General features: G+C 41.5%; 1 protein-coding gene across 2 annotated transcripts in view; it reads left to right on the forward strand.

Moving 5' to 3' along the window:
* The first annotated feature begins 7,931 nt into the window (after window positions 1–7,931).
* LOC111951112 (cell surface glycoprotein MUC18-like) overlaps window positions 7,932–17,475 on the forward strand; it is a 94,741-nt gene continuing 85,197 nt past the window's right edge. For both annotated transcript variants that reach the window (XM_023969134.2, XM_023969133.2), the window contains exon 1: window positions 7,932–8,075. In XM_023969134.2, the coding sequence (XP_023824902.1) occupies window positions 8,012–8,075 (64 nt within the window). In that variant the 5' untranslated portion in view covers window positions 7,932–8,011. The remainder of the gene's footprint in view (window positions 8,076–17,475) is intronic.

A 17,475-nucleotide genomic window follows, 5' to 3' on the forward strand; every position in this document is an offset into this window, starting at 1 on the left:
TCATGTTTAAGATGTGCTGAGAACAGGAAGGCTTTGGAAGACTCTGCTGGTGGAAGTGCACTGTCTGTATCCTGATGTTTGATATTGTAGCAAATTCGGGGAGTAGCCCCGACCGGGACTCAGACCCAACCAAATATTTTATAACTAACCCAAGATGCACCACAGCCTGTCGTTTCCATTGGGAGCAAATTAAGCATAGTGGGCAGAAGTTCGTGTGAGGTCAGAACATAGAGATTGTAGAGGAATACAAGTATCTGTGTGCCCTCTTGGACAATAAACTTCAGTGGAGTAAATGTACAGACCTGATCTACAAAAAGAGTCAACAGAGACTGTACTTTTTCAAAAACCTGGCATCTTTTAATGTTAATTGTACTATACTGACTCTGTTTTACAAATCTTTCATTGATAGTATTTAAACTTTTTGTATTGTTTGTTGGTTTGGCATTGCCACTGTCAGCCAGAGAAATATGCTGAGAAGGATTATCACCACAGCAAGCAAGGTACTTGGAGTCAAACAGTCAAGCCTGGATGAGATCTTTAAGGTCAGGGCCCTCCGCAAGGCCCACAAAATAATTTTAGACCCAAGCCACCCCCTGTACCTGGACTTTGAGCTACTCCCCTCTGGGCGCAGGTATAGGGCACCCCTCGGCAGGAAAAACAGAACTAGACAATAATTTGTGCCAGGTGTGATATCCCTCCTAAATAGCTCGGGCTAATGTTCCTATCGACCCAGTAAGGCCAGCAGGCCAGTCTCTTTTTATTGGTATGTAACTGTTATGAAACTTGTACATGACATTGCAACAACATTTCCCCATGGGGACAATAAAGTCAGTAAGGTAAAGTATGTGAAGTGCGTGTGTGTAATAACTAAATTCGCCCTTGCACTCTTTCTAAACAATGCAATTGTTTTAAAACGGTAAAATCTACAAAACTTAGTCCACTCTGTTCGTAGCAGATTCTTGTTTTGGGAACAGAAAACCGTATTGAGATGAAATGTTTCATTGATGATAAAATGTGCAGAATGTCGGCCCAGTTCCATCTTGCTTCATACTCTCCCACTGCCAACCACTGGGCTTCCTCTCTTCACCATTTGGTGGTGAATGGAAATTTAAACCGGATGCTTCAGATTTAAATATCTGGTGAAACATCTGGCTCCTTGTTCTATCTGTGCCTTAACCGTTACGCCAAGAGGTCTGAACCTCTTGACGATGTCACTAGTTTAAGGTCACTACTTTACACCCTTTTTTTTGATCCCCACGCTTCTCTATGCAAAGTCCCTCAAGGGCGCCATCCCGCTTCTGCCACCAATGTAGTGAATTCGAGGTCCAGTGATTTTTCAAGCCAACACCTTAACTGTTAGCCCTTGACGAGGTCGCTAGGTGTTGGGTTAAGGTCGCTACAATAAAAACCCTTTCAATTTACCAAAGAGGACAGATAATTGACATTCATAGATTGGTCAGTAGATTAATGACAATGGGACAGACATTATAGAATGGGGAAATGAAATAGCACAATCAACTTATTGTTGAGATGACAAGTGTTTTTTCCCATATAGCCAAGGACACACAGAACAACATTGCCTATAGTTTATTCAGGCTATATGAAATCCTGATCACCTAAATAGAACAAGACTTCAGTATGTAACTGAACTAATGAATAGCATTCATATTTTCTGGCACTCTCACAATTTCAAAGGTTGAGGTTTTCGACCTGTGAAAGTCCCCTTTACAAGAACAGCTGATGCTCATAGGCCATGCTTGGGGGTGAAATCTGCTGAATTGGCTGCCCTTGTCTGGGTCTGTGTGTGAGGATAGGGACCTTGTCTGGGTCTGTGTGTGAGGATAGGGACCTTGTCACAGGTCTGTCAAAGAATCCTGGAGGCTGACCTGAAGCATAGGCTACAACCATTAAATTTACACCCTAGTTCTGAACCGAAAATATTACAAGAACAATTGAACACAACATGTGCACAACTTAGAACAAAGTGTTAGTCTTTAACAGCTTTATCAAGAGGAAGGGATAAATAATGTATATCTAAATCAAAAGTAGGATACGTTTTTTTAAATCCAAGAGTAGCCCCTGGTTTATATTAGTATGGCCATTCAAGGAAGCTTTTGATAAGGAACCTATGTGGTTGTGGAAAATGTAGAACCACAGCTTAAAAAAGCATATTCCGACTTATCATTCCGTCCTGAGCTGAATTTCTATTAGCTATTAGACTCTTACCCTCAATATAATGGGAACAGAAAAATGACAAGAGACAGTTCTAGGAAGTGGTATAATATGATCACAGAGAAATTAATGTAAAGTGTCTCGCCTTCTAGCGATGATTAAGAGGTGCCCTGATCCCATTTTAAAAGAATGCACTATATTTGGCTCCAAGTGGCCACCTGGGTGCCTCTTTGGCCCCACCCTTGTCCTTTACCCAGCCCAGTATTGTGCCTAGGATTCAGCCTAGGTCCCACCCCCTGTGTTCACCCAACCAACCAGAACTGGATGTGTCTGAGCTGAGGTACTCCATGGTGATTCATTAGTTAATTATGGCATATTGTGGGGTCACCATGGCAACGGCTGCTATAAGAAGTCAGCGTAGATGTTAGAGTTCCCTTCAGCACAAGACATGTCATTGTAACTGAGCAATGTGGAGACTAGCACCAGTCCCCAAGCACCCCTCCCCCAAACCCCTCAGAGAACCCCTTTCTACTTACACACACACCAAGTGCAGATCAGACAATTTCTCAATGATTCAAAAGGCCTCCTCAGCTAGACCTGGCAATGATCATTACAAACATGTCATGGACTCAAACTCAATTGCAATGAGCCAACTTCTAGATTAGAGCTGTTTAGCCCCTGGCACAATCTTGCACATGTTTCTGAATTCCCCTCCATTAACGATAAGCAGTATTGTCAAAGCTTCCTTATGGAGAGAATACTCCACTAGCTAAAAAGCATCTTCTGACAATGTGGATTCACTTTGATCTTTTAATGTGCACTATACCTCATGTTCTTGAACAATGGTGTCTTAACGCAGTACTTTTGATGACTAGTCATGTGAATAAACTATTAAATAAGTACTGATTTGTAATTTACTTTAACCCCTAATCACGATCCTTGAAATGTCATACTGTGGCATGAATATTTAGCTGCTTAACTCACTCAGACATTTAACATGATTTTCACTGGATGAATTCAGATTTTGGTTGAATAAGCTACAGGAAAACTAGCCAGAAAGAATTGAGTATCCTCAAGAGGGCATACATAATGTTTGTTACCATTGAGATCAAACTCAATCTACCCACTGAGTCTCACACATTAGTGAAATGCCACAACTGAGATGAGTGAAATGTGTGATACCCTGAGGTGAATTTCTGTCCCAACGCAGACACTTACATGGGGACCASGACCATACAGATCCAGCTAATGACATACATGACTGACTTTGTTAATATTCCTTCAAAGGCAGAACAACGAGAGGTCACTTTTTGTACCCTATGACCTATAATTAAGGTAATTGGAACCCAAAACCTTCACTATGACCTTCAGAAATAACCTTAGACTATCTGAACAGGGAGGAAAAAGGACCTTGATATTGTCCTCAGCTCTTGCATGTCATCTTCGCTTTTGGCTCTGGCGAGTCTGACACCCCTGTGGACACACACTCGGTTCCCAATCTGTGTAACCAGACCTGCCAGTGCAAGCTACCACTCCCGGCAACAAGGAGGAGAATGCTCAGGCTAATCACGTTAGCTCTGTATCACTAGCTTATACCAGCCGCCTCACATTGAATATCTTGAAACAAAAACCTGTGCCATATTGGGTTAGGTGCTCCGCCCTAACTGGTGTTGTGGTGAATTTGTTGTAAGAACTGATCTGGAACTATCTACAGTCTACATCTTGCTGTGTTGTCTTTACAAGCAGTTTTGTTGTCTTGTGAGTGCTGTGGTTTGGTAATTGTTTTACAGTGGTGCCGAATTTTAACAGCAAGGCAATGAGGGAACCAAAGAGTAATAAGAAAAAGATTGGAGGTATAAAAGATGTACGCTACTATTATATTTTAATTTAAATGTACACCAAATGCAGCCACAGCCCATCACTAATTAATGAATTTGCCATCAAATCAATCAACCCAGTAGAAAGTGAAAATCCAACAATATAGGTTTTTTAAACGTTTTTTTTAAAGAACAAGCACGTTAGGGTTCTCACACTCACACAGTCATAGATATCATCACACCAGCATTCCCTAGCGACAGAACGCCTCCAGTTTTGGTGTAAGACTACTATCCAGGTGGGATCTGCAGGTGCCTGTGGCCATGGAGGTGGTTTTTGTCAGGAGAAGAATACACATTCCTGATGCTGCATCGTTACCATGAGTAAGCCCATACAGTGGGGGGTCTTATTCAACCAGACAGACACCAACCACCAAAATCAAACATTGTAGGAGAGAAGATCCCTGTACTGATTGCAGGTTTTGTCAGGAGAGAAGCGCCTTTAACTTGACTTTGATCCCCGCAGCTCTTCTCCTGTAATTCTCCATTCACTATTTCTCATGATTGTTTTGGATGGTGTGTGAAACAAATAACTTTGTTAGGGATTTTCATGGTGACTGACTGCAATCAGTAAGTAATCAAAGCGAGTGAGATGGGGGGGAAGCCTTGTATTCTGTGATCTTAATGATGGGGAGTTCTGTGCAGGCAGCTATGGAAACCAGTCACACCTCAGGCAGTGTTTCCCCTAGGATTTATTTTCCGCAGCGGTGGCAAAGTTACAGGGTGGGGGCTTTGGTAGTGGGCGTGGCCAAGTGCACAGTTTTAGAGGCCTTCCTCTTGGCTGCAGAGTCAAAATGTTGCTGTTTTAAAGAAAATGTCCTGCAATTCTATAAATTTTGCCTTGGCTATTTTAGAGCTTGGAATAAAGGCACTACACTGTGCTTGTGCACGTGACATTAAAACTTTTAACTTTAAACATGTTACAGTTTTAAAGCTTATTTCCTGCAATTCTACACATTTGTCATGGGGCTGTGAGAAAAATTGGAGTTTCAAAGCTAATTAACAGCAATTCGACACATTTTGCCATGGGCTGAGAGAATTTTCAAATTTAAAGCTTATTTCCTGCAATTATACACATTTTGCCATGGCTTATGCCTTGTTCTTATGCTATCGGAGTGACCCAAACATAACAAAATCAATGGGGACCCCATGCCATAAAATTTGGGGAATTTCAGATTCTCTCTGACTAGTTTTTATTTTGGTCATTGTTAGTTCTGAAAGATGATCTTATTAAATCATGTATTTCTCCATTATATATTTTTTTACATACTTTAAATCTGGTTTTAGTTATTTAAGTTTACACTGAAAAAGTTTTATTTTACCATCCTGAAAGTCCCCCCCCCCCCCCCCCAAAAAAAAGAATTGTTGTAGTGGCAGCCACGATTTAGCAGCGGCATATAGGGGCCTCAGGGCTACTCCTAATCCTCTGTTGGTTCATCTCTCCCTCATGTCCTCCACATCATCAGCACCTGACCTCACCCCAGTAAGCCCAACGGGAGGGGATTCATCATATGATACTAGGGTGAGGAATAGAGATATCATGTGTTTTGTGAATGTGCTGATTAGTCATAACGGTCATCATTCTGGTATTTGCAGAATATGCATTACATTAATCTAGCAAGATAATGACTTTTTGTTAACCATTCTACAAAAATATGTCCAAGAAACAGAAAAGCACAAATACTGTGTATTGTTGACTGAGTTTCAACCTCTTGTTAACCTGTCTGTTTCAGACTAAATAATTCATTGATATGAGGTATCGGTCCAGCTGTACTTTTGAACCCCATTTTAATGAAGTGACAACTTGCTTTGTCACAGTGATCTTGACTTGTTCATGAAACACTTGTAGTTGAGTCTACAAAAGTCATGCTTGTTTTTCCAGACCACAATCATTCTGGAAAAGTCAACTTGGAGACTTAACGAGAGTGTGCAGATCATCTGAACTGGCACCTGTCTCCTGGTAAAGTAATTTGTGTGTGTGTTAATGGTGTTTGACCATTAAATCTTACTGTCACCCCCATCTCTCCCCTCTCTGTTTGCTCTCCGGTGACACAACAGTGTGAGAGACAGATGGGAAACTCTGATACAAATCAAATGTTATTTGTCACATGCTTTGTAAACAACAGGTGTAGACTAACAGTGAAATGCTTAATTACTTATAACAGGGAGAGAGAAAGAGAGACAGAGCAAGAGCGAAAGGTACAATCAATTTGAGATAGAAAATGAAATGTAAGCATGGAATCGTCTTTTTCTGCCTTCTCTCTATCACATAGAAAATAAAGGATTTTGGGCTCTGCGTCCACGTCAATGGCATTTTCTCATTTGCTTCAGACTTGCCTTCTCTGCTCTATAGTCTGGACTTTACTGTACCTCGGCATCAAGGGACTGTGCTACATGCTGCCTTTGTGACCTTCTTTCTAAATCCACTGGACCAGATTTAGCGCACTTGCAGGGGTGGTAGCAATGTAAATTCCTACTGTGTACAGTGATGACTGTTTGTACCCGCAGGTGAACAAACACACCCACATGGGGTAATGCATGCGGAGTGTGTGATGGATGTAGGTGACCTTAACTACACTGACAGTGTGGTACCTGTACCATTTTGTAAGCAGAAATTCTTTAGTAAAATATTAACACTAATTGTTCACCATTGTTTCTGATGTGGTCCTTGTTAGATTTAGAAGTCTAAATATACCACCATTGAGGAGATTGAATGTTTAATTCACCAAAAAGAAAACATATTGCCGAACCAGATATCCTGCACAACCTAAAATAATGTAAAAACAGAACATATGTGTCCTGTTACATCTATTGCTCAACATAGCTCTATAACTGCCACTGTTCTTCATGTCTGCCCTATGGGTTGATCTTCCATCCATTTGTAACCCTATATCCCCCTGCACTGTGTCCCAGGCCCGGTTAGTGTATGGAGGGGGATCCGACCCTGCAGGACAGCTGGAGTGGCAGCCTCGCTCTGGAGCCCCTCTTTGCTGCAGCTGTTAGCGGAGGTGACAGTCAAGTGATGAAAACAGCCGAGGTCATTAACGACCTGCAAGCTAAGACGCCCTGGAGAAGCCCTTTTTCTAGGGTTGAGAGTTGGGGCCACTACTGTGTTTACAAGGGCCCATTAAAAAAAAAATATTATTTACAATGACGGCCTACTCCGGCCAAACTCCGACGACATTGGGCCAATTGTGCGCCGCCATATGGGACTCCTAATCACGGCTTCTAATCACGGACTCCTAATTTACAGTAGGCTATTTCTTTACCTATAGAGAACAAAGGGTCATGTTAATAGGATAGAATGTTAATTCCTTGTTCAAATCCTTTTATGTCATGGCATTACCTTATTGGATTATTACATTAGCTGATGATATTCATGCTATATCCTCATAGAAATTGTTTAAGGTTAATATGCACAATAAATCATATTTTCTCATTTCATTTATCAGTCCTAGTTCATGATACAGCCACCCTATAGTGAATGTAACCAATGTGAAATGGCTAGCTAGTTAGCGGGGTGGGTAACGATGCTTTGAGGGTGGCTGTTGTCTATGTGTGCAGAGAGTCCCTGGTTCGAGCCCAGGTAGAGGCGAGGAGAGGGACGAAAGCTATACTGTTACATACATAAAGATAGCCAAATGAGATACCATGTTGGCCAAGAGGTGTTATTCCAGGCATGATGTAAACTTACCATCCGTAATAGATACATTTTCTTTCTTCCAAGAAAAATACTTGTGTTTCTCACTAAATACAAAAGGAAATGGGGAAGGAATTTGGAAATCCAAAATGTTCTCCTACAGACAGTACAATAGAGTAGACGACAGACCTTTTTCTGCAACTCCACGCCCTCACCCCTCCCTCCCTCGCTTTCCTTCCCTACAGTCCAGACTGGCTCGCGCTCTCCTTGTGCGAGAAAATCAACTAGTTTCATTCTAAGGACTGGATAAGACGAGAGGAACAGCATGTCTTTTCCAAAGAACTCGTTCATATTGTTGTTTGTTCTTATTTGTTCCCTCAGTTTGAATGGTAAGTAAGACAAATACAGCAATTGTGCTTTGTTTTTGATATTAGGAAACTTTTCTCGAGGGTTTGACAAATGTTTACAACGGTGAGAGTTTGAATGCACTTCGGCATGCATCCCGACTGAGTGAGTGATGGATGCTGTAGCAGCCCAACGTGGCTTTCGATATTAGGCTGTTTCGAATGTAAAGTTTCATTTATTTCAACACAGTCACATTAAAACCAAATAGATTTGAGACTTTTTGCGAAGCCTTGGACAGTAATTAAGCCATAATACACACTTTGAGGCAAGATTTTGTAGCGTATTTCCAGATTCGGAGAAGCAAGTGGCAGTATGCAAATATTGAAACGTGAACGGTTGGAGCATACCCTGAGTGAACAACGTATTATGAACACCTGCTCTTTCTATGACATAGACTGACCAGGTGAATCCAGGGCAAAGCTATGATCCCTTATTGATGTCACTTGTTAAATCCACTTCAATCAGTGTAGATGAAGGGGAGGAGACATGTTAAATAATGGGTTTTAATCCTTGAGACAATTGAGACATGGGTTGTGTATGTGTGCCATTCAGAAGGTGAATGGGTAAGACAAAAGATGTAAGTGCCTTTGAACGGGGAATGGTACTAGGTGCCATACGCACTGGTTTGAGTGTGTCAAGAACTGCAACGCTGCTGGGTTTTTCACGCTCAACAGTTTCCCGGTGTGTATCAAGAATGGTCCACCACCTAAAGGACATCCAGCCAACTTGACACAACTGTGGGAAGCATTGGAGTCAGCATGGGCCAGCATCCATGTGGAACGCTTTCGATACCTTGTAGAGTCCATGGCCCGATGAATTGAGGATGTTACAAGGGCAAAGGGGGGTGCAACTCATTATTTGGAAGTTGTTTTGGGGAAATTAAAAAGCGTCCATATTTCCAAAGGAGTAAAAACCTGCCATAGACAGAGTTAACTGAACATTTTATTGACGTCTCAATTTTAAAATGGTAATTTAAGTAGCCTATTCATTAGGTATAGGCTAAGATTTTAATTACCGTTGCTAAATTGGCACCTTGGCGAGTGTGACTATGAAATCACGTTGCCAATTATCACAGCAAATATCCATGCACGTGTTCATTCTGGGTAAACCTTAATGCGTTTTTGCATTATAAACATAATTTGCTTACCAATATTATCATACGATATGTGTTGGACCGCCAAAGTCCATGGGGCTAACTGTTAGACACCCCTCTCCAACGACCAAGAGGTTTACATTGTTTAATCAAGAGCTGACTGCTGTCAATGGCATATCTCTGTTTTTCATCTCCTGAACCAGGGGCCTTCTTTTAAGTATAAACTATGTTAGGTGTTCACTGTGCCTGCTTTGATAAAAAATCATAAGACCAGGACCATAAAACCAGGACAAGAGTTCTGCAGATAAAATATCAGGCATAAACAAGCGGTATTAGTCACATTTTGACTCTATTCTTTTCCCACAGTTGTGACTGAAAATGCATAGGTTTGGGTTACTGTGGTCATGTGAATGTTAAGTTAGGATATGGTCATCTGACACTGTGTTGTAAATACTTTGCATGAGTATGCCTACGTGTGTGTATCTACATTATTGTGTGTGCATGTTTGTGCACTCTAAACTAGGATGGGTGGAGGTTGAGTGTTGCTTTTACTAAGTGCAGCTCCCATTTAACAGTGTGTGTGTGTCGTTTTCATCGTCTGACCCTGCTGGTCACCAGGCACAACGTTTCCTCTCCACCCACTAAATCCTCCACTTATAGTTCAGCGGACACTACCAGTTCATTTAACTATCTCTGAGTATGGTGTGGCATTCCCTCTCCTCCTCCCCATGTTCTTCTCTCCCTCTCCCTCCACCACTTCACAACAGGACAACACTCACTCTGCCCTGGCCTTATCCCTAATTTTGCCTCCAATCCCTGTTTTTTCCTTTTTTAACCTTGTCTTAATTGGGTCACCTCCACTTAATCCTCAGCTCCTCCTCGTCCCCCTGGGAGATGGGGTAAAGCTGTCTGTTTTGGGATTATTGACTAGAGATAGAGACCCTTGGCCCATCTGGAGCCTCTAAACAGAGACTGTTGTGAGTATGATGCCCCTCCTCATTTAGGCATTTTGAAGGCACTTGTATCTTACATTCTTAAAAGTAGATAACAGCATTTCCATATGAGGAATTCAACAAATACTTGAAATTATATTGAGCATGCATGCCTAATCTATTCCTGCCTTTTACTGTAACTCCAAAACATGAGGGCATTTCACTACTAACCATATATAATCAGGCTCCTGAGGTTGGAGATTCTCTAATCAAGTTTTAGAGAACCAAATCATCCAAAAAAATGAAAGTAGTGCTGCTCCCTGAGCAGAGAAATCAGGCCTGGCTTTCTTTGAATGACACAAACGCTGTCATTATTTATGAGGTTGCATTATATCTCCCCATATTTCTTGACGCATTGGCCCATTCCCCACATACATTTTTATATTAATTCAGATTAAGGAAATAATAGACTTCAAATTAAGCCTTCATTCGAATATGGAACCGTCCATCATAGGAGCCTCAGTAGACCTATGCCCACTCAGTGAGCAGCCCACTTCCTGCTTGATGGAGCATCCCCTGACCTCTGCTGATGGAAGCACAATGGGATGCTGTTCCCTCTCAGAGACCAGTCTTTGCACACTGCTAGGTTCATCAACAATGGAGCCCTGCTTGAAGTATTACAGTTCTTTAAGTATGTATTCGGGACTGAACTCAGATGACCCAAAATATTAAATTAAAGAAGGCATCTGAAAGGAAKCTTTTAAAATGACTGAAGGAAATTCTATGAACATATTTTAAGCATCTTTGGTAGAGGAAGATGTTCTCTTCACATCTTCAATGATTCCCTCTTCTAGAAAGAGGGGGGAGGGAACAAGAGAGAGAGTTTTTCAAGACTGAATATAACCTTAGTTTTGGCAGTCATTATTTTACTGAGGAAAGGAGCCCTCAGCCCTTCCTAAAAATCTATTTGAAGAGCTCCCCAGATTACACACTATTCATCACGAATGGAAATAATAATACATAATAATACACAGCTGCTAGTGGTTCTCTGACATGTACATCTAGATAAGATATAATGCCATTAACCAGAGCCCCTGGCTGAGATATCAACCTGTCACTTACTGATGGGGGAACTCTGCATGCTCATTAGAGTATAATGCAATTGAATGTTAATCATCACTTGTCACCATATGATGTAATGTCATAGACATCCAACAGGGGGCAGCAAGAGGGTAAATTATTATGGATGGTCTATTAAATGGATAAATATGCTTAATCCTAAAGCAAACTCTCAGGCTCCCAGCAATGCTTCGGATTAATTATTATAGTCAAGCCATGCTTTCTCGCAGAATAAAAACATATTCTATAAAATTACATCTTTTTTTTTGAGGCCAAGACTGAAAGAACAGAAGTCTGACTGAACAATGGTATTCTAGCTCCAGCAGCCAGACACTTCTCAATACCATGAGAACATACTGTAGCCATAAACTCATACCTTTTGTGACTTTCCCCCTCTTTTCTTCACAACTCCTCCGTTACAGAAGTGAGCAGCTGTAGAAATGGGGTGGATTTGCCGTGTGACGGTCCAGAGGCAGCTGGGATGTGTGCAGCTGTGGGCCTCGTCCATACTGTGTTAGTGCATTAGCCTGAGTGACAGCTAGCCACGGCACATACTCAAACATACTGACTCTTTGTGTTCTTTAGAGAGAGGGTGCTGGCTGAGCCCAGAGGCTTAAAATAGGGCATTGAAATAGTGCTGATGATTTTTATTTGGATCCCCATTAGCCGACACCAATGGCGACAGCTAGTTTTCCTGGGGACCGACACATAACGAAAAAGACAATACAGACAAAAATACTTTATAATTTGCATACATTTAAAACATTAACATAGACAATATAGATGTATATACAGTTGAATTCGGAAGTTTACATACACCTTAGCCAAATACATTTAAACTCAGTTTTTCACAATTCCTGACATTTAATCCTTGTAAAATTTCCCTGTCTTAGGTCAGTTAGGATCACCAGTTTATTTTAAGAATGTGAAATGTCAGAATAATAGTAGAGAGAATGATTTATTTCAGCTTTTATTTCTTTCATCACATTCCCAGTGGGTCAGAAGTTTACATACACTCAATTAGTATTTGGTAGCATTGCCTTTAAATTGTTTAACCTGTTTGGGCTAGGGGGCAGCATTTTCATGTTCAGATGAAAAGCGTGCCCAGAGTAAACTTCCTGCTACTCAGGACCAGATGCTAATATATGCATATTATTAGTAGTATTGGATAGAAAACACTCTGAAGTTTCTAAAACTGTTTGAATGGTGTCTGTGAGTATAACAGAACTCAAATGGCAGGCGAAAACCGGAGAAAAATCCAACCAGGAAGTGGGAAATCTGAGGTTTGTAGTTTTTCAACTCATTGCCTATCGAATATACGGTGTCTGTGGGGTCATATTGCACTTCCTAAGGCTTCCACTAGATGTCAACAGTCTTTAGAAACTTGTTTGAGGCTCCTACTGTGAAGTGGGGGCGAGCGAATGAGAGCTGACTGAGTAACAGGTCTGCCAGAGTGGCATGAGTTGATCATGCGCCCTCACGTCAGAGCGACCTGCGTTCCATTACAATTCTAAAGACAAAGGAATTCTCCGGATGGAACATTATTGAAGATTTATGTTAAAAACATCCTAACATCCTAAAGATCGTTTGACATGTTTCTACGGACTGTAACGGAACTTTTTGACTTTTCGTCTGGACCGCGTCATGAATTTGGATTTGTGAACTCAAGGCGTGAACAACAAGGAGGTAGTTGGACATAAATGATGGACTTTATCAAACTAAACAAACATTTGTGGAACTGGGATTCCTGGGAGTGCATTCTGATGAAGATCATCAAAGGTAAGTGAATATTTATAATGCTATTTCTGACTTCTGTTGACTCCGCAACATGGCTGGTATCTGTTTGGCTTGTTTTGGTCTCTGAGCGCCGTACTCAGATTATTGCATGGTTTGCTTTTTCCGTAAAGCTTTTTTGAAATCTGACAAAGCGGTTGCATTAAGGAGAAGTATATCAATAAATCTGTGTATAATACTTGTATCTTTTATCAAAGTTTATTATGAGTATTTCTGTAAATTGATGTGGCTCTGTGCAAATTCACGGGATGTTTTGGAGGCAAAGCCAAATGTAAACTGAGGTTTTTGGATATAACTATGAACTTGATCGAACAAAACATACATGTTTTGTGTAACATGTTGTCCCGGGAGTGTCATCTGATGAAGAATATCAAAGGTTAGTGATTAATTTGATCTCTATTTCTGCTTTTTGTGACTCCTCTCTTTGGTTGGAAAATGGCTGTATGCTTTCTGTGACTAGGTGCTGACCTAACATAATGATATGTTGTGCTTTCACCGAAAAGCCTTTTTGAAATCGGACACTGTGGTTGGATTAACGAGAAGTTTATCTTTAAAATGGTGTCTAATACTTGTATGTTTGAGAAATTTGAATTATGAGATTTCTGTTGTTTGAATTTGGCGCCCTGCAATTTCATTGGCTGTTGGCGAGTTCCCAGGCAGGTTAACTTGGTTCAAACGTTTTGGGTAGCCTTCCATAAGCTTCCCACAATAAGTTGGGTGAATTTTGGCCCATTCCTCCTGACAGAGCTGGTGTAACTGAGTCAGGTTTGTAGGCCTTCTTGCTCGCACGCTCTTTTTCAGTTCTGCCCACAAATCTTGTATAGGATTGAGGTCAGGGCTGAAGTGAAGTGCACCAGTCCCTCCTGCAGCAAAGCACCCCCACAACATGATGTGGCCACCCCTGTGCTTCACGGTTGGGATGGTGTTCTTCGGCTTGCAAGCCTCCCCCTTTTTCAGACCAGAGGACATTTCTCCAAAAAGTACGATCTTTGTGCAGTTCCAAACCGTAGTCTGGCATTTTATGGCAGTTTTGGAGCAGTGGCTTCTTCCTTGCTGAGCTGGCTTTCAGGTTATGTCGATATAGGACTCATTTTACTGTGGATATAGATACTTTTGTACCTGTTTCCTCCAGCATCTTCACAAGGTCCTTTGCTGTTGTTCTGGGATTGATTTGCACTTTTCACACCAAAGTACGTTGATCTCTAGGAGACAGAACGCGTCTTCTTCCTGAGTGGTGTGACGGCTGCGTGGTCCCATGGTGTGTATACTTGCATACTATTGTTTGTACAGATGAACGTGGTACCTTCAGGCGTTTGGAAATTGCTCCCAAGGATGAACCAGACTGTGGAGGTCTACAATTTTTTTTCTGAGGTCTTGGCTGATTTCTTTTGATTTTCCCATGATGTCAAGCAAAGAGGCACTGAGTTTGAAGGTAGGGATTGAAATACATCCACAGGTACACTCCTCCAGTTGACTCAAATGATGTCAATTGCCTATCAGAAGCTTCTAAAGCCATGACATAATTTTCTGGAATTTTCCAAGCTCTTTAAAAGCACAGTCAACTTAGTGTATGTAAACTTCTGACCTACTGGAATTGTGATACAGTGAAATAATCTGTCTGTAAACAATTGTTGGAAAATTGACTTGTGTCATGCACAAAGTACAGTATGTCCTAACCGACTTGCCAAAATATAGTTTTTAACAAGAAATGTGTGGAGTGGTTGAAAAACTGTGTATGTAACTTCCGACTTCAACTGTACACTGGTATATACTGAGTGTATATATTTACACTACATTACCAAAAGTATGTGGACACGCTCGTTGACAATCTCATTCCAAAATCATGGTATTAATATGGAGTTGGTCTTCCCTTTGCTGCTATAACAGCCTCCACTTTTCTGGGAGGGCTTTCCACCAGATGTTGGAACATTGCTGTGTGTGTGTGTGTGTGTGTGTGTGTGTGTGTGTGTGTGTGTGTGTGTGTGTGTGTGTGTGTGTGTGTGTGTGTGTGTGTGTGTGTGTGCTGTGTGTGTGGTGTGTGTGTGTGGTAGTGTGTGTATATATACACGTGTGTGTGTGTATATATATACACACACACACACACACACACAAAAATGTAAGTGCTGTTATTGTGAAGTGGAAATGTCTAGGAGCAACAACGTCTCAGCCACGAAGTGGTAGGCCACACAAGCTCACAGCACGTAAAAATCGTCAGTCCTCGTTTGCAACACTCACTACCAAGTACCAAACTGCCTTTGGAAGCAACATCAGCACAATAACTGTTCGTCAGGAGCGTCATGAAATGGGTTTCCATGGCTGAGCAGCCGCACACAAGTCTAAGATCACTATGCGCAATGCCAAGTGTCGGCTGGAGTGGTGTGCAGCTTGCCACCATTGGACTCTGGAGCATTGGAAACGTGTTCTCTGGAGTGATGAATCATGCTTCACCATCTGGCAGACCGACGGATGAATCTGGGTTTGGCGGATCCCAGGAGAACGCAACCTGCCCCAATGCATTGTACCAACTGTAAAGTTTGGTGGAGGAGGAATAATGGTCCGGGGCTGTTTTTCATGGTTTGGGCTAAGCCCTTAGTTCCAGTGAAGGGAATTCTTAACGCTACAGGATACAATGACATTCTAGACGATTCTGTGCTTCCAACTTTGTGGCAACAGTTTGGGGAAGGCTTTTTCCTGTTTCAGCATTGCAATGCCCCTGTGCACAAAGCGAGTTCAATATAGAAATGGTTTGTTGAGATCTGCTTGAACTAATAACACACAAACAATTATACGTTTTCATGTCTTTATTGAACACACCGTGTAAACATTCACAGTGCAGGGTTGAAAATGTATGTAAACCCTTGGATTGAATAACTGGTTGACCCTCCTTTGGCAGCAATAACCTCAACCAAACGTTTTCTGTAGTTGCAGATCAGACCTGCACAACGGTCAGGAGGAATTTTGGACCATTCCTCTTTACAAAACTGTTTCAGTTCAGCAATATTCTTGGGATGTCTGGTGTGAACTGCTCTCTTGAGGTCATGCCACAGCATCTCAAATCGAAGGTCAGGACTCTGACTGGGCCACTCCAGAAGGCGTATTGTCTTCTGTTGAAGCAATTCTGTTGTTGATTTACTTCTGTTTTTTGGGTCGTTGTCCTGTTGCATCACCCAACGTCTGTTGAGCTTCAATTGGCAGACAGATAGCTTAACATTCTCCTGCAAAATGTCTTGATAAACTTGGGAATTAATTTTTCCGTCGATGAAAGCAAGCTGTCCAGGCCCTGAGGCAGCAAAGCAGCTGGGCCAAACCATGATGCTCCCTCCACCATACTTTATAGTTGGGATGAGGTTTTGATGTTGGTGTGCTGTGCCTTTTTTCCTCCACACATAGTGTTGTGTGTTCCTTCCAAACAACTCAACTGTAGTTTCATCTGTCCATAGAATATTTTGGAACATCCAGGTGCACTTTTGCAAACTTCAATGGTTTTTTTGGACAGCAGTTGCTTCTTCCGTGGTGTCCTCCCATAAACACCATTCTTGTTTAGTGTTTTATGTATCGTAGACATGTCAACCCAGAGATTTCTGTAAGTCTTTAGCTGACACTCTAGGATTCTTCTTAACGTCATTGAGCATGCTGTACTCTTGCAGTCATCTTTACAGGATGGCCACTCCTAGGGAAAGCAACAGTGCTGAACTTTCTCAATTTATAGACAATTTGTCTTACCGTGAACTGATGAACATCAAGGCTTTTTAGAGATACTTTTGTAACCCTTTCCAGCTTTATGCGAGTCAATGATTCTTAATCTTAGGTCTAAGATCTCTTTTGTTCGAGGCATGGTTCACATCAGACAATGCTTCTTGTGATTAGCAAACTCAAATTTTGTGAGTGTTTTCTATCGGGCAAAGCAGCTCTAACCAACGTCTCCAATCTCGTCTCATTGATTGGACTCCAGGTTAGCTGACTCCTGACTCCAATTAGCTCTTGGAGAAGTCATTAGCCTAGAGGATCACATACTTATTCCAACCTACACTGAATGTTTAAATTATGTATTCAATATAGACAAAAATACAATAATTTCTGTGTTATTAGTTGAAGCACACTATGTGTGTCTATTGTTGTAACTTAGATGAAGATCAGATCAAATTTGAAGGCCAATTTATGCAGAAATCCAGGTATTTCCAAAGGGTTCACACATGTTTTATTGCCACTGTATGTATTTGTATATATGTAGTATATACACACAAAATTATGTGGACACTCCTGCAAATTAGTGGATTTGCCTATTTCAGCCACACCTGTTGCTGCCAGGTATATAAGATTGAGAACACAGCCATGCAATCTCCATAGACAAACATTGGCAGTGGAATGGCCTTACTGAAGAGCTCATTGACTTTCAACGTGGCACTGTCATAGGATTCCAACAAGTCATAGGGTTCCAACAAGTCA

The sequence above is a fragment of the Salvelinus sp. IW2-2015 genome, linkage group LG23 (genome assembly GCF_002910315.2).
Source record: "Salvelinus sp. IW2-2015 linkage group LG23, ASM291031v2, whole genome shotgun sequence".
NCBI lineage: Eukaryota > Metazoa > Chordata > Actinopteri > Salmoniformes > Salmonidae > Salvelinus > Salvelinus sp. IW2-2015.